The sequence below is a fragment of the Branchiostoma floridae genome, unplaced genomic scaffold (genome assembly GCF_000003815.2).
Source record: "Branchiostoma floridae strain S238N-H82 unplaced genomic scaffold, Bfl_VNyyK Sc7u5tJ_1285, whole genome shotgun sequence".
Taxonomy (NCBI): domain Eukaryota; kingdom Metazoa; phylum Chordata; class Leptocardii; order Amphioxiformes; family Branchiostomatidae; genus Branchiostoma; species Branchiostoma floridae.
Window position 1 is genome coordinate 1 of NW_023365693.1, and position 24,486 is coordinate 24,486.

Here is a 24,486-nt window from a genome sequence, read left to right on the forward strand (position 1 = left end):
GTACTGGCTCTTCTGGTGCTTACCCACCGCGACGTCAAACTTGATGTCTGTGTCGGCCATTCCAAAATTCCTGTGGAACACAGACATAAAAAACATAGCTTAAAGATTACATCATCTCATGCTGCACTGGTTTGCCTTAGTTGCACAATCTCTCATAATTTCTTTAAAATGCTGCACATAAAACAGATGGAAGATGGAACAAAGCTTATTTCAAACTGTCTCTAGTGAAATGAGAGTTATGCTGACCACAAATATCCAAAAACACAGACATACAAACACACACGCCCAAAACTACACCAGTCCTCCATTTTTCATCGAGGTAATACTAATGAGGAACAATAACATATACATGAGTGAGTTTTGTGAGGTGTCTAATGTATGTATCTTTGTTGCTCTTAGATTACGTTTAATTGTAAATCATACTGCTGCTACTGTATGGTGTGTCTAGCAACAACGTAATAAACCATTCATTCATTCATAACCTCCGACCTCTTGAGTCTGTGTAAAGAACTTTGATCAAAACCAATAACATGACCTCTGACCTCTTGAGGCACTCGGTGAGCATCTGGTAGGGAGACAGCTGGCCGGCCTTACTGCAGAGTTCGTACACTCGGCTGTCTTCCACTCCGATGTGGTCAAAGTACTGCAGAAACACAGGGATACACAGGGATTAACTCAGATTAACTCAGGGATTAACTCAGATTAACTCAGATTAACATCCGGCCTTACTGCAGAGTTCGTACACTCGGCTGTCCTCTACTCCGATGTGGTCAAAGTACTGCAGAAACACAGGGATTAACTCAGATTAACACAGATTAACAGCCGGCTTTGCTGCAAGTTCGTACACTCGGCTGTCCTCTACTCCGATGTGGTCAAAATACTGGGGAAACACAGGGATTAACTCAGATTAACGCAGATTAACATCCGGCCTTACTGCAGAGTTCGTACACTCAGCTGTCTTCCACTCCGATGTGGTCAAAGTACTGCAGAAACACAGGGATACACAGGGATTAACTCAGATTAACTCAGGGATTAACTCAGATTAACTCAGATTAACATCCGGCCTTACTGCAGAGTTCGTACACTCGGCTGTCTTCTACTCCGATGTGGTCAAAGTACTGGGGAAACACAGGGATTAACACAGGGATTAACTCAGATTAACACAGATTAACATCCGGCCTTACTGCAGAGTTCGTACACTCGGCTGTCCTCTACTCCGATGTGGTCAAAGTACTGCAGAAACACAGGGATTAACTCAGATTAACTCAGGGATTAACTCAGATTAATATCCAGCCTTACTGCAGAGTTCATACACACGGCTGTCCTCCACTTCGATGTGGTCAAAGTACTGCAGAAACACAGGGATTAACTCAGATTAACTCAGATTAACATCCGGCCTTGCTGCAAGTTCGTACACTCGGCTGTCCTCTACTCCGATGTGGTCAAAGTACTGCAGAAACACAGGGATTAACTCAGATTAACTCAGATTAACATCCGGCCTTGCTGCAAGTTCGTACACTCGGCTGTCTTCTACTCCAATGTGGTCAAAGTACTGGGGAAACACAGGGATTAGCTCAGATTAACTCAGATTAACATCCGGCCTTACTGCAGAGTTCGTACACACGGCTGTCCTCTACTCCGATGTGGTCAAAGTACTGCAGAAACACAGGGATTAACTCAGATTAACTCAGATTAACACAGCTTAACATCCGGCCTTACTGCAGAGTTCGTACACTCGGCTGTCTTCTACTCCAATGTGGTCATTTAAGTACTGGGGAAACACAGGATTTTACATGTGAGGTCCAAATGCAGATGTATGTAACATGTGATAGTTACACAACAAAAAGTACAAGCCCTTCCACTGCAAGTACGTTGTACATGTCATGTATATCAGGGTTTGACTGAAAGCCGATCCTCCAATTTCATGAACCAAATGTAGGTTCTAACCAGAGGTAGCTAACCACTGGCAAGTGTGGTCCCTGTCTGCACTTTGAACTTTGACCCTGTGACCCAGATGACCCTGTCTCACCTCCATCTCCTCTGACACGGCCTCGCTGTTCTGCTTGTAGAGGTCAGGGATCAGGATCTCTAGTGTCGCCTTGGCTGGAAATACAAACAGACATGTAGTCCCAGGTATAACGTTACAGTACAGTAGAAAGAGCAAGATGCACATTTGTTGATGCCTTTGAGTGAAGTAGAAGTAGTATCCATTTTTGACTATACTGCTGCTGGGATCCCTGACACAGGGGTAGGTAGCAGTCAGCTAGTCTTCACACCGCGCTTCCATGCAGCATTGTCCAGTGGGTCCAACCCTGGAGCCTCAAAATTTTACATAGTCCATAAAAGAAAATTTCCAGATTTCAAGGCCGAAAAAAAATGGAAGGAGTTACACATATAAATACTTACAGTGACACAGAACAAAGTTGTTCTAACAGATCTGATTTAGATTTTATTTTTGGTGATGCCAAACTGCAAATACTTAAGATTAGAGAATGAAGATTCAACCAAACAAATAAATAAATAGATAAATAGATACTGACCTGCCTTGAGCTTGGCCTGTTTCTTGCTGCTGGCAGTCCCTGTCCCGTACTTGATGCTCTGGATTTCTACTGTGGCAGCAAAGGGCTCCGCTGCATTGTCTACACAGGGAAAGACGAGTCATATATTCACTACCTTTGCATATCAATTTATACTCATAGTTAGCGTACAAAACAACAGATTTGCTCAGTGTCACTGATGAAAGATAGTGGATGCTACCTGAAACGTCTGACTGTTTCCAAAATCATATCCAGTTGCTTGTCTTGAGTAACAGTTACCTTGCATACGTTTATGAAGGTTAGACATCCAGGTAAGCAATATCCAAATACAATTCAATCTCTACAACTGGATAAAAAACGGATATTTACTTCCGGACGTTTCGAGTGACATCCATCACTCTTCTTCAGCAAAAGCAGAATGAACTAGTCAGAACAATTCAATGCCAGTACAGCTAACTAGAAAAACTGGTTTAACCACTAACTCGTTAGGATCATATGCAAAAGGTTACACACACTAACGTGATTAACATGTGTGTAACCTTTTGCATATGATCCTAACGATTCAGTGGTTAAACCAGTTTTTCTAGTTAGCTGTACTGGCATTGAATTGTTCTGACTAGGGCTGGGTACCGGTACAGAAAATTCAGGTCCAGGTCCGGTTCAGGTCCAGAGGATCAGGTCCAGGTCCGGACCTGAACCTGGACCTGATGCAGTATGACTCATACCAATGGTCCTTTTCACTACAAAGAAATATGTTTGATGGAGTGTTAGACTTACACTGGCGTTTTAAAATCCTACAACGCTTACTGCACCTGTACAATTTGCTGTAAAACTTGGTAGAAATTACTATAAACTCTACTCTACGATCACTCTAGTTATTTTCTTCCACCTGCAAGCGCCAAAACGTGTCAATGCCTGATAAAATAATCTGTTAATTTTCTAATCGGTCCAACATCCGGTCCATCTAATTTTTTCAGGTCCGGTTTTTCTGGACCGGTCCAATAAAAAAAAACGGTTTTGTACCGGTACGCTGTACCGATACCCAGCCCTAGTTCTGACTAGTTCATTCTGCTTTTGCTGAAGAAGAGTGATGGATGTCACTTGAAACGTCCGGAAGTAAATATCCGTTTTTATCCAGTTGTAGAGATTGAATTGTATTTGAAAGTTACCTTGCATATTTTTACCTGGATGTCCAACCTTTACCAAAATACCTAATATATTTAAATACAAGTTCAGTTCTGTTCTGTTCATCCTGTTCAAATCCCTTTCACACCTTTCAGCGGGATGATGCCCATCTGTTTCTATAGCAACTGGCTATATTACACTAAACAACCTTTCACACCTAACCTTTGCACATCTAACAGTAAAAGCTATCTAAAGAGAATGCCCATACTGGACACACTGGCAAGGATTTCCACTATACAGTGGCTAGATGCAAGAAATGCTTACCACACTCAGTGTACTGGTACTGTGGTTGTGCCCTCATGACCCTCTGGGTGTACTCATGGAGGATACACACGGACGACTTCCCCGCAGGGTTCAACAGGAACTCTAGAACAGGCACAGGACAACAGTGCACTTTAAATTACTATTGCCACTACTTCTACTTCCACATAATACAGGACAAAATGCCTGACGGCACATAGTGTTCTGGGACTAATGGCACAACAATACAATCATCCATCATCATTCAATGAACATACAAAATATACACATTTCTGATATCATTGTACTTCAAATTTTACACAATCATCATACTTCCAGTTCTAGATTCCTGCCGCCAGGTAATCAACTTGATTTCCGTCCGTGACATATAAAAGCTGGTTTCACAGCTCATGGAAAATGTTTCTCAAACAAGCAAACAGTGCATAATCAAGCAAGTACATACATTGTACAGAATATGCATGTTCACTTCAAAATCATCATTTGTTTCCCTGCTTCTAAAAAAGAACATAACATTTTTGGCAAGCTGCGGTGCCAGGTTCCAAACTGCAGTGACCCACCTCTCTTCTGCCCGGCTGGCTTGTTACTGTCTGCTGCAGGGACTGACAGGGTGATCACTTTGGCGTTGGAGGACTGGAGAAGAGGAGGCACATGGAGAAGGTATTACCTGTCATGTAGCGATAAAGATGGCTGCAGGCACAAATTACTGAATGATCTTATATAAGTCCTTCCCACCCCAAATGGTGGATAGGGCAGCCCCCGTCTCCATTTCAGTAGTCCTGGGCCACACAGCATTGTGCCAATGCTACAGCAGGTGGCTAGTCCACTAGCAGTGGTCTCCATCTTTGACTACCATTACTAGTTTGAATTCCCAAATGTTGAGTGCTTAAATGTACACAGAAAGCAGCATGTACCATTTGTTAAGTCTTTGATATGACTTGGCCTGGAAGCAAACTCACAACCTACTGAATGCACTTGGCCGTTGCCCTGAAACATATTATCAAGTCTAAGAACAAACTCTGAAACAGTGAAGATTCCTGTAACAAGAATACCAGTGTTGGTCGATCTTCCAGTTCTTTCTTCTTCATAAGTTTGTTGTGTTGTCGACGCTCTGCCCAGGTCCTGAGAAAAAAAAAAAAACTAACACTTTAAATTTTTTCCATCCCATTCAATGTTTGTGAGCCCATGTTGTTAATTTACATGTACGTTGCAAAATCCGTTATTTCAAGATTAAGCAAATACATTTACATCAATCTTAAGTCATGAAGAAATAGGTTTTAGACAGGTGGAATTTATGTCTGTCCCAACAAGCAAGTTTTCTGTCCAGGGACGGAGGCATTGGAACGGGTCCTGGAGACAGTCCTGAGTTTACAGTTAAACAAAAGCATGCACAAGAAAAACAATATGAATTTATGAAAACCATAACCTCAGCTGACCTGAACTTGCGGATAGTGATGGTGTCGAACTTGAACCTTCTCTCCAGGTAGCCGCGGAACTGCTCAGCATCTGGACAGGTGGAGGAAAAGTGATTACTATACATAGTAAATTCAATGTCACTGCTATACATGTAGTTTTCGTCTGTTGTAGATGTGATACTATTGCTCAACCTACTTCCATGAAAACATTTATCATTGTTACCTTTATTTTTGCATGTATATCTTTGCATTTTGAACATATGCTTCTGTTGTGGTTGCTTTGCCAATTTCCAAAGTAACTAAAATTGGGTACACAAATTTTTGAAATATAATAATAACAATTGTTACTGTAAGTATTACAGTAATATCATGTACTTGCAAACAATAATACAAAATTGATGAAAAAAATCTTGCGTGCTGGATATATTTAGTACAACTTAAAACTTACATGGATCAGTCCACAAAAACAAAGGGGGGTGTTTCATCAACTTACCTACAGATTCTTCCCTGCACACCTCCAGTTTGGCTGCCTGGCCAAGCTTGACATCCCCTTTAGCAGAATGGAACGTTCCTTCTGCTGTACTGCTGCTGGTAGAAGCTGGAAATACAGCCCAGGGATCATATCAGAGACAGGTGTTAACTGTCAACAATATCTAATTATTGCTCTAGCTTTTCGCACTGATCATGACATTGTCCTTGTGGCGCAAGTGGTAATGCAAATCCGTTGCTTGGCTTTCTGAATCAATTCTGTGGATCAGTTGGCCAGAGTTCGATACAAGGGTCGGCCCCAGCTCAGACATGTTGTAAGGGATTGCATTTGTCATTTTGGATGGTGAAGTAAAGCTGGGGTCCCATGTATGAGGGAAACCTTATAAAAGTATGTAAAAGGACCAAGAACATTTATCGAGAAGAATAGGGGTGACCCATTGTGCTTTGATCCAAAAATGCATTACACAAATACGGTTACTAACCACTAGCTACTCGATAACACAATATGCTTTCACCTCAATTGAAGACAACTACTTTACCTTACTTGAAAAGGGTATAAATAAAAATGATACGCTAAATTTGTAGAACCTTTCATTTGAAGGTTTGTAAATATTTCAAAGCATAACTGGCTGACAATATCAAAGAAGCATTTGCCAACAATGACATCACTCCCACAGATATCAGCTGAACACTACCTTCATGGCTGGTGCCGTTGTCAGAGGATGTTGCCGTGGCAACAGTTGCCGGGGAAACAGCGTCCGCATCACAACCTCCATTTTGGTTTGGGCTAGCCGTCTCGCCCTCTGCTGCAAGGTCAGATACTCCCGCATCAGCAGGAATAGTGACATCATCAGTTTCTGAGTTGCTGACCGGGTCATCACTTGACGTGCACGCTTTATCAGTGTCAGGCTTCCCAGCATGCTCCTCGTCACTGGTTGGAGCCGAGTTGTGATTGGTGGAGCTTGAGCCGTTGGTGCTGATGTCATCGGATTCTCCTCCATCCTGACCTTGACCTACTTCTGACCTTGCTGTGTCCTTCATGACATCATCACTTTTGTCAACCGCCACCTCCTCAGATTTGATGACATCATGACTTGTCGTGGTTTCATCACCATTATACGGGCAGACAACGGCGACCTCTGTTTTCACCTTGACATCAAGGCTTGGAACACCCTCCGTGTTGGGGATTGTGGTGACATCATCAGTTTGTGTGGTGATGTCACACAGAAGGGGGCCCAGTTTCTTCTCCTTCTCCCTGATGTAGTGGAAGCAGGGGATGGAGGAAATGGGGATGTTGTGTTTCTGCAAAACAGGAACCAGACCAGTGGACCAAGGGGAGATATTAGAATAGACAATTTATGCTGACATTCATTGGACAATCAATTTAGCAATACATGTTTAGGAATAAAAAAAAACTTGAGCATTCCATGCATTTGTAAGAGGAATATTACTTTCTCTAAGAATTGCTTTCTGCACTATTTTCAACCAGGCATACTTAAGTGAATATATGTTTGTAAATCAGTCAATTCTGCTATCTATCCATGTAACTCTTTCCATGTTTAATTCTGCTGTAACCAATAGTGACTGGGAAGGACCCACAGCAAGGACAATGGTTTCACACTGCAATATTTTGAAAATTTTGCATTTTGAAACCACCTTCCGTCAGCTTGATATCCCTGCACACCGTTTTCAGAAACAGCGGAATGAACGGATATACAAAGTAGGTTACTCCACGGATAAAGGTGAACTAGCATCAATTCCATCACTTGGATATTGCCAGTGCCAAGAAAGACTGCATTTTGCAATATTCAGCCTATAATTATAAATGTTCAAGTTCGTAATTAATGCCATCACACGATTGGTTACCCTGATGCTGCCTGTGCCGAGGAAGTATGGGCGCGACCACGACACCACGCGGGTCTCGCGGTGAAGATAGACCGGCATGCCGCAGTTGTGGGTCGTCACGATCCAACCCTCGGGGAGCGGTTCCAACGGTTCGTGACCTAGAGCTACATGGCACAGACAAGTTAGCATGGCAAATTGGCAACAATTAAAGAGTCTTTCTGTTAAGATTCAGTGGTACAATTAATGGGCTTATGCTCTCTAGGCTCCCCCAGTGACCTAGAGCTGCATGGTACAGATAAGACAGAGATTAGAAATTACTGGGCTTCGTAGTTCCAATGGAACATAGAATCAGGTCAACTAAAAAGACTCATTGACAAATAGTTGTAGTGCATTACTTTCTTGTTGCAATAGCATGATTGTACTATAAATTATGGTAACTTTTTTCTATAGCTTTTCATATTAAAATTCTAAAGGTTATGTATGTAAATTCATAGTTAGATAATGGTTTACCGCTGCTAAATATTTTTCCAAATTAGATTTTCCTATGGCTCCAGGCAGGATGCCAATGAAAACAGAACATGTTGAATTTCCATATGCAGATAGCCAGAAAAATACAGGCACATAAAAAAAATGATATCGTTCATGTACATTGTATGTGGTGGTGTTGGATTGTACATGTACAATGATGTATGTTTGCCCCTTAGATATAGGTCCAAGTCAAATGCAACAGAAGAACACTGGTGTGTGCACAGGTACGTTGTGACCTTCATTCATGGAATATTGTGTGTTCAATTGCCAACTTCAATGGTAAACTTTACCATGCCAGAATTTCTAGATACAGATAGCCAGAAAAATACAGGTACATCCACACCACATATCAAACATGATAATATCGTATGTGACAGTGTTGGATTGTATGTATGTTTGTCCCTTAGGTCCAAGTCAAATGCAACAGGTGTGTGCACAGGTACGTTGTGACTTCTGGCCAGTTGCGGAGAAGTTGCTAAGCTATCTCCATGGGAACAGCTTGTAAGAGCGACTGTTCCCAGAACGATAGTTTAACATCTGGAGGGAGCGACACACGCGGATTGCACCAGGTCCGACAGCAAAGCAGCGGTAGAGAGAAGCCGTGATCGGAGACATGCACAGAAAACTCGAACCAAACTCAGCATAGAAATACTTACAGTAGATTTGTTCATTTCATCTTGCACTTAAAATGGAAAACAAAGTGAACATCTTGAAACTCAGAAACTTGGTGAAGTATGTAGATTTGTTGATTAATGTTTTTCAACTTGATTTGTTCTTGATTTGTATATTTGTTATTCAATGCATAAAATAAAAATGTACATTTGTATCTTGGCAGCCAAATGGCTGAATTGTTGCATTTTGACAGAACACTTTTCAGAACAATAAAAATGGTTGAAGCTTTTGAATCTTAAAAAATGTAAAAACTTACAAACATTAAGATGACTATTATAAATTTCAATCAAATGTTGAAATGATGAAAACATCTTATAAAAAACTATATAAAATTTTAATTTTGCTACTTTATTATGATTCCAAGAGCTTTAATATGTCTATCAAATTAAAGATACCAATGAGTTAAAATTGCCAGTGACTGCATCGTGTGGACTGTGTTGTTGCTGTGGGTTTGTGTAGGCACAGAACCAGGGGTGCAGGGTTCTATTCCCGTCCTCGGGGAGGGACTGCACATCGGGCGCGAGCCACTGTGAAGAAGATAGTTCAACTACTACTTCACCCACCACAGCACTGAAGTAGTGGAGAAACTACCCCCATCGCAGAGGGAGGTTGTAGGTTCGAATCTTACCTCTCAACTTCAAGTACGGGGTTCCAATCATGAAACTTGAGAACCACAGCTCTAAACCTATGCAACATTTCCTGACCCCATCGCAGAGGGAGTCGTGGGTTCCAATCTTACCTATCGACAAGTACGGGGTTCCAATCCTGAAACTTGAGAACTACTCTGTGTACGCTATACATAATTTTTTTCTCACAACCTCAACAAAATATCATCCACATGTATGTAGTGTAGATCATTTTCAAATGAAACATATCTGCATACTTCTTGACTTTTCAATGACATTAAAAAATGCCAGGACAGATCAAAGATATATATTCTTCTGGCAAGGTACTTCTGTATTCCTGTTGTGAAAGCACATGAGCCAGCATAAAAAGAACGTTGGGATTATTACTGAAAGTGCCATTGCCAAGTCTTAATGGTGGTATGTGACTAAATTGATGGCAACTGTATCACAGATGACAGCATTGCAAAAATGATAATAAATAAAGGAAACAGGAATGTAAATGATGTTGAAAGAGACAGTGACAATATATATTTATAATATAGCACTACACACAGACACATCTACACAATTTCTCTCTCTCTCACACACACACAAATTCACACAAACTCACACACTAACCTACCAAAGTCATAAGCACAAAAGCCAAAAAAGCAAAGGGTACTTAATATATACCACTAAAAAAGCAACAACAAAAAAAATTCTCAGATACTTACACTTCAGCACAGTTTTGTACTTGATGATGGGCTCTTCCGACGCATCACCACCCCTCCCCTCCCCATCCTGCCCACCCCTTTTCTTATAATGGGCCACTCCGGCATCCAACATGGCGTCGATGTCGATGTCCTCATCATCCGAGATGTCCTCGTTGCCATGGTAACGCTCCTCCATATCAGCTGGACCACTTCCTTTATCCTCTTTGTCGGTTATCTCGAATTCGTCAATAACGTCATATTCTATCCCTTCTGGTCCACCCACCCCTCCGAGCCTTGGGAGTTTGGTTTCTCCCAAATTTGAGGGTCGAGGGTTTTTCTTTTCTACTATATCTTCGTTAGTTTTTGCTGTTTGTTCAGCATTTTTGGTTTCGCTTTCGGAAGCTGACGTTGTCTTATTTTCGTCAGTTTGTTCTTTAAGTTTAACACCCGCATCTTCTGAGCCGTTGATCCCCGTTTTCAGCTTTTTGGTCGGAGGTTCGAGTATTTCAAATTCTTCCTCCATTATGATTTATATATTGCAGACGTAACGTTCATAAACGTATATATTGCAGGCTTGTTCATGTACCAATATATTGCACTTGTATAATTACTAAAAGTAATAGTAATTATAATACCCCATTCCAAATTACGGATAGCTTCATATATTCATTACACCAAGGAGCTTTCAGCAATGAAAGCTCCTTGACTGCATTGTGCTTTAGTGGTTCGAGGGGTGGGTATTCAGGGTTAGTTTCGTTCAGTCAGTGGCGACCTGGAGAAAACAACAACAAAACAAAAGCTTTTGCATACAGTTGTAACAGGTCTAACACTTGGTTAGTAAGGATTTGGCCTCTCACTCCAAGACCTGGGTTTGATTCCCAGTGTGGGAACCAATTGCGCGCAATGTAAGAAAGCAGTAGGAACAGAAGGAATTTACAACATGCTGACACCCGGGATTAAACCCGGCACGTCAGATCACAAATCCATTGTGCAAACCACAATGACGAGAATGCTGACCAGCCGATTGGCATACTAGTAGTAGTTGTTTGGTACAACTTAAACCCCCCACTGTTACAGTGTTTGAAATACCTTTTGATCTGTATCATCATATTTTATTTTCAATACACCCCTCCCACCCAAACCTAACCATTCTGATTCCATGTGATCTCTCCCAACAAAGACAATCAAATTATAGGACAACACCACGGTTAACGGTGTGAAAACCTATTGAATTTTGAAATGAATTATTTCTTCCGCAATACACATATGCTGCTTGCATATACATACAGCATTCGATAGCAAGCAAGTCTTTGGCCTAAACCTTCACATATCTTTGCAAAAAGACCACAAATGAACGAACTTTCTCTGACCTCCTCTCCGACTAAAACCGTTTGCAAAAGATCCTCATCACAAAAAGAATATCATGCCGACATTTGCAGTGGAGTTTGCTGACCATCAAAAAACGACAAAATCGCATTTTACAAACCAAACGGCTGCTACTGCCGACTCCTAGACATCACTAGATACTTCTGAAAGTCTGTGATGACAAAATGACTGATTTTAAGGGTTGAAAAACGTAATTTAAGTGTAAATGTACCTGCTAGTGTGAGCATCGCTGCAGCTTAAGAACTCGCACTTCCGGTTATGACGTCATTTCCGCCACTTCCAAGTTGACCGAATTTAGTTATTTTCAATCCATGAAAACATTCAATAGGAGCTCGAGAAATCAAGAAAAAATACAGTTTTCTTTTGATATCAAACCAAGGAGGTCAAACATCCTTGATTAAACAGAACTGAACTGGATTCCCCGTAACCTAGATATTTCGGTTCAAAGGTTAAAGAACAAAGGTCAAAAAGAGTGCAAGTGAGAGAAGAGACAGCTTTTCACGTGTTTTGGAGGCAATCAGGTAGATTTCATTACTTTGTCATCAACTTAGGGATACATTTGTATTCTATAAAGCCTACTTATGAACACCTGAGGCCAGGTTTGTTTTTGTATCGTAAACTTCCCTGTTGCAAGGAGCTTTCAATCATCCTTTTATTTTGTACACAACAGTCTAAAGCAATCTCCAAGAAGATCTGTCAATGGCAAAGCAATATCCAAAGAACTGCATCACTCTTGAGTCTCCATGGTGATAGGTGCATGGCAGTTTAGTGCTCAAGTTGTACTAACTTGTTGTACTGTCACGTAAGAGGGATAGGTAAGCGGGTGAATTCTGCCATCACTGAATCTCTGGTCTCTGCCTCATAAATTGGAATAGTGTGCCCTGGACATAGTGTATAGCAACCCCTACAGTCTTAAAAAGTTATAAGACTACCTTAAAGTGCTGGGGTTTCCAGAGCCAACTGGAGGGAGTACACCCAGGACAGACCAACCTGGTATGAACTTATCCAACTATGATGCCTGCGAATGATTGATTAAACTTTAAAGTTTACTTTTATTGTTCCCCCAGTACCCACCATGAAGCTGTACTGCCTCTCCGGCCATCCCAACCTTCCCTGTCTGGTTCTCATTTTGTGGAGACAGGAGAGTTGAGTGAGGGGATGAAATCTGCCATCTCTAATTGCCTAAACTGTAAACATTATTGTTCCTCCAGTCCCCACCATGAAGCTGTACTGTCTCTCCGGACACCCCAACCTGCCGTGTCTGGTTCTCAAGTTGTGAGACTGGAGGGTTGAGTAACTAAGAGGGTGAAGTCTGCCATCTCTGATTGACTTGTTCTTATTGTTATTCCACAGGTGTGGCCCAGATTCTAGACGTCCTTGGTTCGAAGCCTGTTCTGCTGTGAAAAGAAAAGGAAAGGCACTTAATAGGACTTTCCTCACTCCACCCAGGTGTATAAATGAGTTTGGTTACTAGTACTAGAAGTAGGGATGTGAAAAGGTAAAAGGTGGTGCCCTAGACACAGTGGAAAAGGTTAACTTATAGGATGACTTGTACTTTTATCGTTACCCCAGTAACCCACCATGAAGCTGTACTGCCTCTCCGGCCACCCCAACCTGCCGTGTCTGGTGCTCAAGTTCAAGTCCGTGACCGTGATGCTGGACTGCGCCCTTGACCTCACCACGACCTTCAGGTTCCTGCCCCTCCCCCTGGTCCACAGTGCCAGGCTTGCTAAACTCCCCTCCTGGGTTCCTAAAGATGCGGACGCAGGAGACCAGGACACGCTCAAGACATTGAAGAAGGAACTTAAGGTACTGTAAATTTTGAGATTTTTGCAGTGTTTTCTTATGTTTGTTAAGTCTTTCTGATGATCCCTTCACACTCACAGTGAACTAAAAACCACAACAAGGTTTTTGTTCTTCCCTCTGCCTGCTTACCCTCTTTTCTAACCGCTATATGTATTACTCAATACAACTAATCATTAAGTGTTTGAAGCGACTGTTCTGCCAGTTTATGTAGCATCCTTTCTGAGTTGCTGGAAGCTGGTTTTGGAAAGGCTGTCCACAAAGGTGTTAATGTAAATCCATTACTGTACAGTACTAATATATGTGTATGACTAGCACTTTTCACCACTGCAAACATTCCATTTTGTCCTAACCACGAAATTAAATCCCAGCAAACTTAAAGGCATGATGAAAAGTGGAGGATGCCGTTTTTTTCAGTTTTTCACCAAGAAACTTTTATAGTCATGTGTAACAGTCTGAACTATCCATGCTATGGAACTGCCTTTCTTTAATCTTACCATTCCAGGAGTGTGCTTTTATGAAGTTGTACAATATACTTAGTCTATTACTTTATTCATTCACTGACTCACTCAATCTCACTTACTCATTGAAGTCATTCACTTATTCACTCAATCACTCCTTCTGACCCACTCATTCATACATGCAATGACTCATTCATTCATTCACTCATTCACTTACTCCGGCTTATGTTTTTATCATTTCTTCCCCCAGGAGTGTGCCGGGAGAGTGTTTGTAGACAGTGCCCCTGAGGTGGGGATATGTGAAGACACTTAACAAGACTTTCCTCTGTCTACCTACAATGTCACTAGTGTCTACCAGACTCTGGGTTGCTGAAAAAAAACATAGAAATGGAACAAATAGAGGAGTAAGCCAGCCAGAGAACTATATATAGCCGGCTAGGAAACAGCACCAGGAGTCTGGTAGAGACTGCAATGTAACTACCTTAAGCTCTTCAACCGTTACCATTCTAGGACTGTGTAGGGAGGGTGTTTACCTGAAGACACTTTACACGACTTCGTCGGTCTACCTACAATGTCACTACTTTAACCCTTCTTTAACTGTTACCAAATTGCAGTCTACCTACAATGTCACTACCGTAACCTTCCTTTAACCATTCCCATTGCAGGAGTGCGCAGGAAGAGTGTTTGTCGACAGCCCCCCTGAAGTAGGGATACCTGAAGATGGTTTGTTGGACCTGTCCACAGTAGACGTAATCCTGGTCTCCAGTTTCCAGTGCACTCATTCATTCATTCAGCCCCTCATTCACCTACTCATTCATTCAGTCCCTCATTCACCCCGTCTCATTCACCTACTGATTCCTTCAGTCCCTCAATCACTTCCTCTGGCTAATTCTTCTATCATTTCTTCCTCAAGGAGTGTGCAGGGAGAGTGTTTGTAGACAGCCCCCCTGAGGTGGGGATACCCGAGGATGGTTTGTTGGACCTGTCCACAGTAGACGTGATCCTGGTCTCCAGTTTCCAGTGTATCCTAGCCCTGCCCTACATCACTGAGTACACAGGATTCAATGGTACTGGTTGTTGTAATGTGATACATGTATTTTATTTGGTAATTTAAGCAGCTTTAGAAGTCACTATTCAGCAGTGCAATGGCCGAGTGGGTAAAGTGTTCACCTTGCATTTGGTAGGTTGTGAGTTCGATCCCCGGCCGAGTCATACCAAAGACTTTAAAAATGGTACATGCTGCTTTCTTTGCTCAGCACTCAGCATTCGGGAAAGAGTATGGAAGTTGAACACACACCACTACCAGTGGACTAGCCCCCTGCTGTAGTGAATGTACAAAGTTGTGTGGCTCAGAGCTACTGAAACGGAGATGGGCGCCGCCCTATGCGCCATCAAGAGTGGGAAGGAACTTTGACTTTGACTTTTTTTGAGAAGTCACTATTCAACTACTAAATGATTTGAGTTGAGCAATGATTTGATCACCGTGAAGAAGCCAGCTACATATATAAACTTGGTCTTACTACTGAGATTCAACGGTCATTTACATTTGTAGTATAGTTCTTGATTTGGTAACAATAACTTAATTTTGGCAACTTGAGTTGTTAGTAATTCTAACACTAAAAAAAAAGGAAAATTTCATCTTCGCCATGATTTAATCTCTGTTTGATCAGGCATGATCTACGCAACGGAGCCGACAGCCCAGATGGGTCGTCAGCTGATGGAGGAACTGGTCCAGCACACGGAGAGGGTTCCCAAGACGTGCACCGCCAGCAAGTGGAAGGAGCAGGGTGTCTTTAAGACTCTACCTGCTCAGCTGAGAGACGGGCTGAACCCGGCAGCGCTCAGGGACTGTTATGGGTTACATGACGTCAACTCTGCACTGTCCAAGGTAACTGGTTAGTTCTACACTAAAATGACACTTAAGACATGACACTTATGTTGAGATTAACCCTGCATCGCTCAGGGACTGTTATGGGTTACATGATGTCAACTCTGCACTGTCTAAGGTAACTGTTATGGGTTACATGATGTCAACTCTGCACTGTCCAAGGTAACTGGAAAATTATTTTTTTTAATGAGTTTGTTCAGTGCAAGGCCTCATGGACCGCTCCTGGGCACTGAACTACATTTGTCATGTAACACTCACTGTAACAGCATCTCTTCTCCCTATTTCAGAGACATCAAGCTGGACTAGGCAGCTGAAAAAGTTATACTATTATCATGACAGTTGTAACTCGCTCAGTCATTCATTCACTCACTCACTCAATCAATCAATCAGTCATTCATTCATTTATTCATTCATTCTATTTCCTTTCCCCATGTAGGTACAGCTGGTTGGTTATGCCCAGAAGCTTGATGTGTTCGGAGCACTACAAATCATGCCCCTGAGTTCTGGGTACTGCATCGGCAGCTGTAACTGGCTCATCCACTCATCCATTCACTCACTCCCTCTATCCCCCTTTTATTCCAGGTACAGCTGGTTGGTTATGCCCAGAAGCTTGACGTGTTCGGAGCCTTACAAATCATGCCTCTGAGCTAAGGTTACTGTATTGGCAGCAGTAACTGGTTGATCCTCTAAATATTCATTCATTCATTCATTCATTCCCTCTATCTCTCTTCCCCCAGGTCCAGCTAGTTGGTTATGCCCAGAAGCTTGACGTGTTTGGAGCCTTGCAGATCATGCCCCTGAGTTCTGGTTACTGCATCGGCAGCTGTAACTGGCTCATCCAGTCCCACTATGAGAAAATCTCCTATATCTCCAGCTCTTCGGTCCTGACAACTCACCCCCAGCCTATGGTGAGTAGCAAAGTTATTTGTATTGTTATTGGGTGGGCACACTACTGTCTCTTTGTGAGGGGGGGCTAAATCGCAAGGGGCTGAAGCGGCGATCATTTGGTGCCACTCAGGTGACCTCTATACAACAGCAATTGCCCCAGATGCAGATTGTGGCGTTCTTGTTGTGGTGTAACTGGTGGAGCATTCAAGCTCGCTTTTGATACAGAAAACATTGCATATCAAATCTTGTATGATGACAATTACCCTCTTGTACATCATTCACAGTCTTAAAATTGTTCTTTTCTCTGTTTCTATCTTCCACCTTAGAAACAGGGACGATTACAGACCACAGATGTCCTTATCCTCGTATATCATACTCATTTTGTTTCTCTTCTCTATAAACTTCTGCAAGAGTACTAGAGACTTTTACAGTAAACTTCATGCTTACTTTGAGGGACTGTACATGCAATTAAACTTCAGGCAAACTTGTATGATAAAAGATCTTTTTGTACATCATTCCCAGTAACAACATTGTTTTTTATCCTCCTTCCTAGGACCTGGGACCATTTCAAAACTTCAATCTTGTATGTTAACAGATCCTTTTGTACAAAATTGATAAAATTATTCTTCTCTCTCCCTCTATGTTCCACCCCAGGACCAGGGTCCCTTACAGAACACAGATGTTCTCATCCTCGCCGGCCTGACCCAATCCCCGACCGCCAACCCTGACAGCATGCTCTCCGAGTTCTGCAGCCATCTTGCTGTCACCGTCAAAAACGGTGGAAACGTCTTGGTTCCCTGCTACCCTTCGGGGGTCGTCTACGATCTCTTCGAATGTCTGGCCGTGTTTTTGGACAACTCAGGGTTGATGCAGCTGCCGGTATATTTCGTTTCGCCGATGGCGGACAGTTCGCTGGCGTACTCGAACATCTTTGCGGAGTGGCTGTGTCAGAGTAAGCAGAGTAAGGTGTACCTCCCTGAGGCACCGTTTGTACACGAAGAGCTGAAGACGATCAGCAGACTTAAGGTTGGTAACCTGTTTTTTCCACAATTTGTGGATTCTGCGATTTTAAGAGGAAAGTGGGTTTTTGTCCATCTGTGAATGTGGGGAAGCTGGAAAATGTCTTAGTGGCTTATCTACACAATTTAGTACATGTAATTGCTTTGGTTTGGTTGAATGAACACTTGGAATAAAATGTGTTTCCTCTACCACTGCTTTAGATGTGCAGTATAGATTTTACAAATTCTTTCCATTGATAATTTCCATATTGACTATTCATTCATTCACTGACTCACTGACTCACTGACTCACTCTTTCATTCATTAATTCATTTATTCATTCATTCATTCATTCATTCCAGGTGTTCCCCAGTGTCCATGGAGACTTCAGCAGCGAGTTTAAAACGCCTTGCGTCGTCTTCGCCGGACACCCGACCCTACGATTTGGCGACGGTGTTCACTTCATGGAAATGTGGGGCCAATCAAAGGCAAACACCGTCATCTTCGTGGAGCCTGATATCCCGTACTTGGATGCGTTGGCGCCGTTCCAACCCTTAGCGATGAAAGCAGTCCACTGCCCTATTGACACAAGGTTTGTTGGTTTGTTTGTTTGAACCTTTATTTCATGAGAAGATTTTATATTAGTCTTAGAGACCATGTTTACTGTATTACATCCTTTTGTATCTATACACCTGTACTTAGCCTGATAGGGCTTGAATGTGCAATAAAGGATATTTCATAATCTGTGTCCGTTTATTTCAGGTTGAGCTTCCAACAGGCAAACAAAATCATCTCCGATCTGAAACCTCTTCACGTCGTGCTTCCCGAAACTTACATCACTCCACCACCGTCCTTACCGCAACGATCAGACTTAGTGCTCGAGGCAGATCCCCCACCAACTACGTACCAGCGCGGCGAGGTCCTATCCCTCCCAATTAAGAGAATGTACGAGAAAATAGAAATTACTCCTGAGCTGGCGTCCGCTCTGGTGCCGTCTGAAATCAGGCAAGGCGTTGCGGTGGCTTCCGTAACAGGCGTTCTAGAAGCAAAGGATAACAACTACGTCCTGCAGTCAGTGCCCAAGCAGGTAATCTTAGTATTATGTGCATGTAACATTACATATATACTATACATAATATACTTTATAAGCAGGTAATATTAGTATTATATACTTTGTATAATGTAAATAAAATTATGTAAATATTATTTATTTTATGCATTGGATATATGCATCTAAGGTTTTTAGAAGAACCGTTTCCCTTACAATTGACTTTTGCTAGTTTTCTGTGTCATTTTTTCCAACTACTTATTGTATAGTTAACAATGTTTGAGTTTGTCCAAATGTACATTACTATGGTATGGTAAGCTATACACTATATTAAATCGTCCAGTTTTATTTCAGAAGCTTTTATTGTAAATATTGATGAAATTCAGTTGATGCTGGAAAGGTGTTCAACATTTCAGGTAACGGCAGGGCCCGGACAGAAGCGGAAGCGGGAGGACAACGCAGACTTTGCACCACCAAAGCCGCACGTTTGGGGGGCAGTCCAGGTAAAACAGTTATGACACAATTGCATATTATTCCTACAATTTAGTGACTATGTTTTCCCAGGTAGATGTGCTTATTGATCATTTTGTTTGGCGAGTTGACTCTAGTGACACCAAAGAAGTGTAGTGGATGTCATTTGAAATGCCCAGTCAGAAGTAATTCCGAATCTTCTAGTGTAACAGATGTTGAGATTGAATCATTTTTAGCAGTAATACTTGACAGTCTGATAGCTATTTTGCATGCCAACATGCAACAACATGCCATTTATCCAGTTTATGTTTGTTTGTTTAGTTAGGTGTGCTAGTACTGAATTGTAGTGACGTTGAAGAAGAGTGATGGATGTCCGGAAGGAAATCTCTTGATTTTTTAACCAGGATGTAGCGATTGAATTGTTTTAAAAATCCTTTACATGATCGTCTTGACTTATTTACAGGTGGAGCAATTTGTGCAAGATCTTGAGAAGGGTGGAGTGACGGATGTTAAAGTTGAAGACACACCATCAGGACACATCATCCACCTGCAGTCTGAAGACACACTGATCCAGATCGAAGACGGCTCCACTCATATCTTCTGTGAGGGCAACGAGGAACTCAGGATCAAACTTAGGAACATCCTCCTCAAATGTCTCTCCAAGTTCTGAGTCTTAGACTCCAAGTTTTCATTCAAAATGTATATATTTTTCCAGTTTTGGGACGAAAATATTTGTCATATAACCTGAACAGATCACTTGCTGATAAAAATACACGATACAAAATATTTTTTTTACAGTTTTTGAAAAGAAAGGAAGAAATTGGTCATATAACCCAAACAGATCACCTAAGAAATAAACGAAAATGAGGAACTCGTGATGAAGCTGAGAAACACCCTAAGAGTGTCCCCAGTTTTCACTCTCAGCTCTTTCTGTAAATTGTACCAAAAGTTTATGACTGGTTGTACCAAAAGTTGATGTCTGGACACATCATCCACCTTCAGTCTGAAGACACACTGATCCAGATTGAAGACGGCTCCACTCACATCTTCTGTGAGGGCAACGAGGAACTCAGGATCAAACTTAGGAACATTCTCCTGAAGTGTCTCTCTAAGTTCTGAGTCAAGTTTTCATTCAAAATGTATATATTTTTCCAGTTTTGGGACGAAAATATTGGTCATATACCCTGAACAGATCACTTGCCGGTAAAAATACCCGATACAAATGTATGTATTTTTTTACAGTTTTTGAAAAGAAAGGAAGAAATTCGTCATATACAATGTAACCCAAACAGGTCACTGAGTGTCCCAAGTTTTCACTCTCAGCTCTCTCTGCAAATGGTACCAAAAGTAGAAGACACACCGTCAGGACACATCATCCACCTGCAGTCTGAAGACACACTGATTCAGATCGAAGACGGCTCCACTCACATCTTCTGTGAGGGCAACGAGGAACTCAGGATCAAACTTAGGAACATTCTCCTTAAGTGTCTGTCCAAGTTCTGAGTCAGAGACTACAACTTTCCATTCAAATGTAAATATTTTTGTATCTTTTCAGTTGTTGAAGCAAATAAGATTTGTCATGTACAGATGTAAAAATACATAAACAACAGAAGAACATATTAAGTCAACTGCAGAAACGCCTTTAAGTGTCCCAAACTTTAATTTACTTTCACTTTTTTCAGGTCCTTTTCTGTAAACCTCAGCACCAAAACTTGAGTACTACATTCCCACCTCAACTGAAAGATGTATAATTTCTAAAGTTAACATAGGACTAAAACTAGACTAGAACTAGATCAAGTTAAAAACTTGCAAAGTCTTAATATCACATTATGATAGAGTATTAAATTTTAGTTAACTTGGACGTATGGTGTACATATTTGTACTTGGAGAAATATTTTAATTTTTTTGTAACATTTTCTAGCATGGGTTTTGGATGTACATGTAGATGCTTAGTGCAGTTTTTCAGTCTATCACAGTGCTTCATGGCTTCCAAGGTAAGACTGCTCTGCTTTGTGTACAAAAAGCGTAGCATTTAAGCCAGGCTCAATTAAAGATGATTGATCCAGTTTATGTGGACTCATCCTCTTAGAAAGCCATTGTAGTAAAGAACACGTCTTTATAATACCTATTGTAGCAAGAAGCATCACTCCAGTGAGAAGCTCTGAGGAAGATGTCTGATAGGCATAAAAACGTCAGCAGGTGAGAAGTAACTGGTTGCGTGACGTTTTATATACAAAGAAAAACTCCTAGTACTTGACACTGTAGTAGGCATGCTATTAACATGTAAATATAGTACAACATATTTAGTGAGTGGTTTTCAAATACTAAAAAGCTGCAATAAAAGTGTGACTTCAATGGTTCAAAATATTTACTCTGTATTTTCCTCATCTTTTTCACACAACACATACAAAAGAAAGCGCAAAACATTGTCAACAGTCTTCTACGTAACACACGGAAATCTGGGTAGTGTAAAAACCTTTTTGTTTTAAACCAACCATCTGTAAATTTTTCCACTACATTTACTAATTTTTCTACAACATTAAATATTGCCTTCACTGTATATTTTTTTTATTCTACCATCTTTTCACAACCTTCTCTCCATTGAGGTTGATTTTTGGTCTTAAATTTTTATTGCTTGTATACGTAATAAGGCAGCCGAGAAGTTTAAAAGCTTAAGTTTCAAGTACATTGTAAATCCTGATGCAAATGTATGATAAATAGAAATCACATCTAGACTAGATTAAGTAAAATGATTATCCACCTCAAGTTTGAACAAACACATCAAAATTACTACAAAAACATTTGACGCAAATTCATTTATCGTGTATATTTCCACTCAAAGTGGAGTAAGATTTGAAATTAACCATCATTTAATTCTTTTATGCAGCATTCCATTTTCACTCAATGACAAATTCATCTCGTATCAATGTCATTCATTCAGTTTCACTATAAATACTGTAGAATACAAAAGCAATGTTCCTCTTTTGAGATAGAATTCATACAGTTCAGACACTCCCAGCAAAAATCTTAATTGTCGTTGTCAATATATACATGTACATACGTATACTGAAAAAAGTATCTTTTTTCTAGCCAAGCCATTTGTCATAAGTAAGGCACATTGTAAGACAATTTTATTTAGAGCAACTTTCTTCCTTCAATGAATGTTTGAAGTTGAGTTTCAATTCATTTATAGACCATGTTCAGGATATACATGTAGCTGTATCTATATCCAAAATCCATTTGAGAAATTTTCGATATCTAAAATCTACGCCTTTAGAGAGACATTTCAAAGCAACATACCTAGAACAACATTCATTTTTGATGAAATATCGATACATTTCAATTCATGTAATATATTAGCAATATATACACATTATTATTATATTATTAAGCACACAATCATGTACAATCTTCATGGAATGCACTTTAGTAATGTAGCAAAACCTGAAACAGTACGAGCACAAGTTAAGGCAATTTTTTCATTCAGTTTTAAGCAGCATAATCCACAATCAAATTTAAATGTCATCAAAAAATTGACAACAGTTTTGCAGCATAGAAGAGGCATCAAGTGTTAGAAATGACTTTGACCATCAGGTCCAAAAGCCTCCTCACATATCAAATATCATGGCAATCATATATATGAAAACTTGCACCAGAACCATACACTTGGACTCACATATGGGACCATGAAAAATAACCAATTAAGAAAAGTGTTAACTGGCTTCTACTGTAATTTCTATGTGACAACAGCAGCTGTCTAAGACATTTATGTAAATTATCCGCTCCTTCTCAAAGACTTAAAGTTACGGCTGGAATCACTTGCTCAGACGGCGGTTATATTTAACCTCCTTGCTCCGATACACAACATCAGATTCTCCATTTTCAGGGAGGTGATAATTTTTATGTGACCACAGTAGCTGTCTTTATGTCCACATGCTGGGCTAAATGGTTCAACACATTTTTGTAAGTTATCGGCTTCTTCTCACAAACTTAAGGTAACGGCAAGAACCACACGCTCAGACCCATGTGAAACTAAATCTCCGTATTCAGGGAAGTGATCATTCCTACGTGACCACCGTAGCTGTCTTTATGTCCACATGCTGAGCTAAATGGTTTAACACATTTTTGTAAGTTATCGGCTCCTTTTCACAAACTGTACACTGATAGCTCCGATGGTCCTCTCCCTCTCCATAGTGCTTCCTCAGCGCCCCCTTGCTGTTGGGCTGATAACTGCAGCCCAGGCAGACGACGGGAGCTACAGTCAGGTGAACGTAGGCAACATGGCGGTGGAGGCTCTGGTTACTACCTCCGGAGTAGTTACAGTGGGGGCACCTGGAAGTGAAAGTCATATCGATCCAGTTTAGCTCACTGAAGAGCTACTCTTACACTACTCCACCAAATTTGGGATTGTGTTCTCGCCACAAAAGCACCACCTACATCAGCTACATATAGGGGCGAGAAGAAGAACTACAGTTAGAAGCTCTGGGGAAGATGTCTGACAAACATCGAAACGTAAGCAGGTGAGATTAACTGGCTGTGTAAAAGAAAATTCCTATGTCTCCACTATATATAATTCTCAAGCAGATCCTGCTAGCATAAGATAGTATCAAAAGCTGCCAGAGGAGTGAAGCCGGCCTAGGAGTGTTACGCTCCAGTGCCTGTTTGACTCCTTTTGGCTGGCTATACTCCTTGGTGAGTTTTTGATACTATCTTATGGCACCGTAGGATCTGTTTGGAGATTATTCTTCCACTGGTCGTGACAGAAAAGACAGATGCTATGTATAGTAGTTACAGGTTCATTGTACATGTATCTGGGAAGTTCCACTAGCTTTATCCAACAAGCACAATAGTGGACCACAGCTTAACATCCCATCCTAAGGACTGCAACCCTTTCCAGTAGCTTGCATGTCAGGTGAGCGACACAGCCAGAATCGAACCCATGGCTTCTAGCTCCAGAGGCAGGGCTACTTACATGTAGCCTGAGTACCATCCAGGTAGTAGTTCACTCCTGCTTCTGCTAGAGATGTCGAGGTTCCAAGACAGAATAGCAGAGAATTGACTGTGTATAGACATATAATAATAGTGTATAATAAATGCTGGAGCAAACTACTATCCCGAATTAGTAAGTAGACTAAGGGCTACTACCACTCACCTGAAGGGTTTGAGTCCCGTGTGTGTGCGCATGTGCACCACCAGGTTAGACTTCAGTGCTGACCGATGCCCGCATTCACCACAGATGAAGGGGAGATGGCCAGTGTGTTTGGTCATGTGGACGTCCAGGCAGATCTTCTGGACA

General features: G+C 41.3%; 2 protein-coding genes across 2 annotated transcripts; one reads left to right on the plus strand and one right to left on the minus strand.

Moving 5' to 3' along the window:
* Positions 1-12,064: 12,064 nt before the first annotated feature.
* LOC118407301 (integrator complex subunit 9-like) lies at positions 12,065-19,917 on the plus strand. The gene is made up of 10 exons (XM_035807762.1): positions 12,065-12,154; positions 13,206-13,442; positions 14,811-14,964; positions 15,568-15,785; positions 16,523-16,693; positions 17,328-17,699; positions 18,034-18,263; positions 18,434-18,758; positions 19,136-19,222; positions 19,654-19,917. The coding sequence occupies exons 2-10, from the start codon at positions 13,215-13,217 to the stop codon at positions 19,858-19,860; spliced, it is 1,992 nt and encodes a 663-aa protein (XP_035663655.1). The 5' UTR covers positions 12,065-12,154; positions 13,206-13,214; the 3' UTR covers positions 19,861-19,917.
* Positions 19,918-22,908: 2,991 nt separating this feature from the next.
* On the minus strand, positions 22,909-24,486 carry LOC118407318 (protein krueppel-like). Its single transcript, XM_035807782.1, has 2 exons — positions 24,343-24,486; positions 22,909-23,522 (listed from the first exon to the last, which is right to left on the minus strand). The coding sequence occupies exons 1-2, from the start codon at positions 24,456-24,458 to the stop codon at positions 23,255-23,257; spliced, it is 384 nt and encodes a 127-aa protein (XP_035663675.1). The 5' UTR covers positions 24,459-24,486; the 3' UTR covers positions 22,909-23,254.

What these genes read in the sequence shown, in the direction of transcription:
- LOC118407301 (XM_035807762.1), top strand. Translation starts at nt 13,215, where the DNA reads ATGAAGCTGTACTGCCTCTCCGGCCACCCCAACCTGCCGTGTCTGGTG. An exon ending in CATTGAAGAAGGAACTTAAG is followed by an intron (nt 13,443 to 14,810) that starts GTACTGTAAATT and finishes TTCTTCCTCAAG; the next exon opens with GAGTGTGCAGGGAGAGTGTT. An exon ending in ACGTTTGGGGGGCAGTCCAG is followed by an intron (nt 19,223 to 19,653) that starts GTAAAACAGTTA and finishes ACTTATTTACAG; the next exon opens with GTGGAGCAATTTGTGCAAGA.
- LOC118407318 (XM_035807782.1), bottom strand. Translation starts at nt 24,458, where the DNA reads ATGACCAAACACACTGGCCATCTCCCCTTCATCTGTGGTGAATGCGGG. An exon ending in ACGGGACTCAAACCCTTCAG is followed by an intron (nt 23,523 to 24,342) that starts GTGAGTGGTAGT and finishes TTTCACTTCCAG; the next exon opens with GTGCCCCCACTGTAACTACT.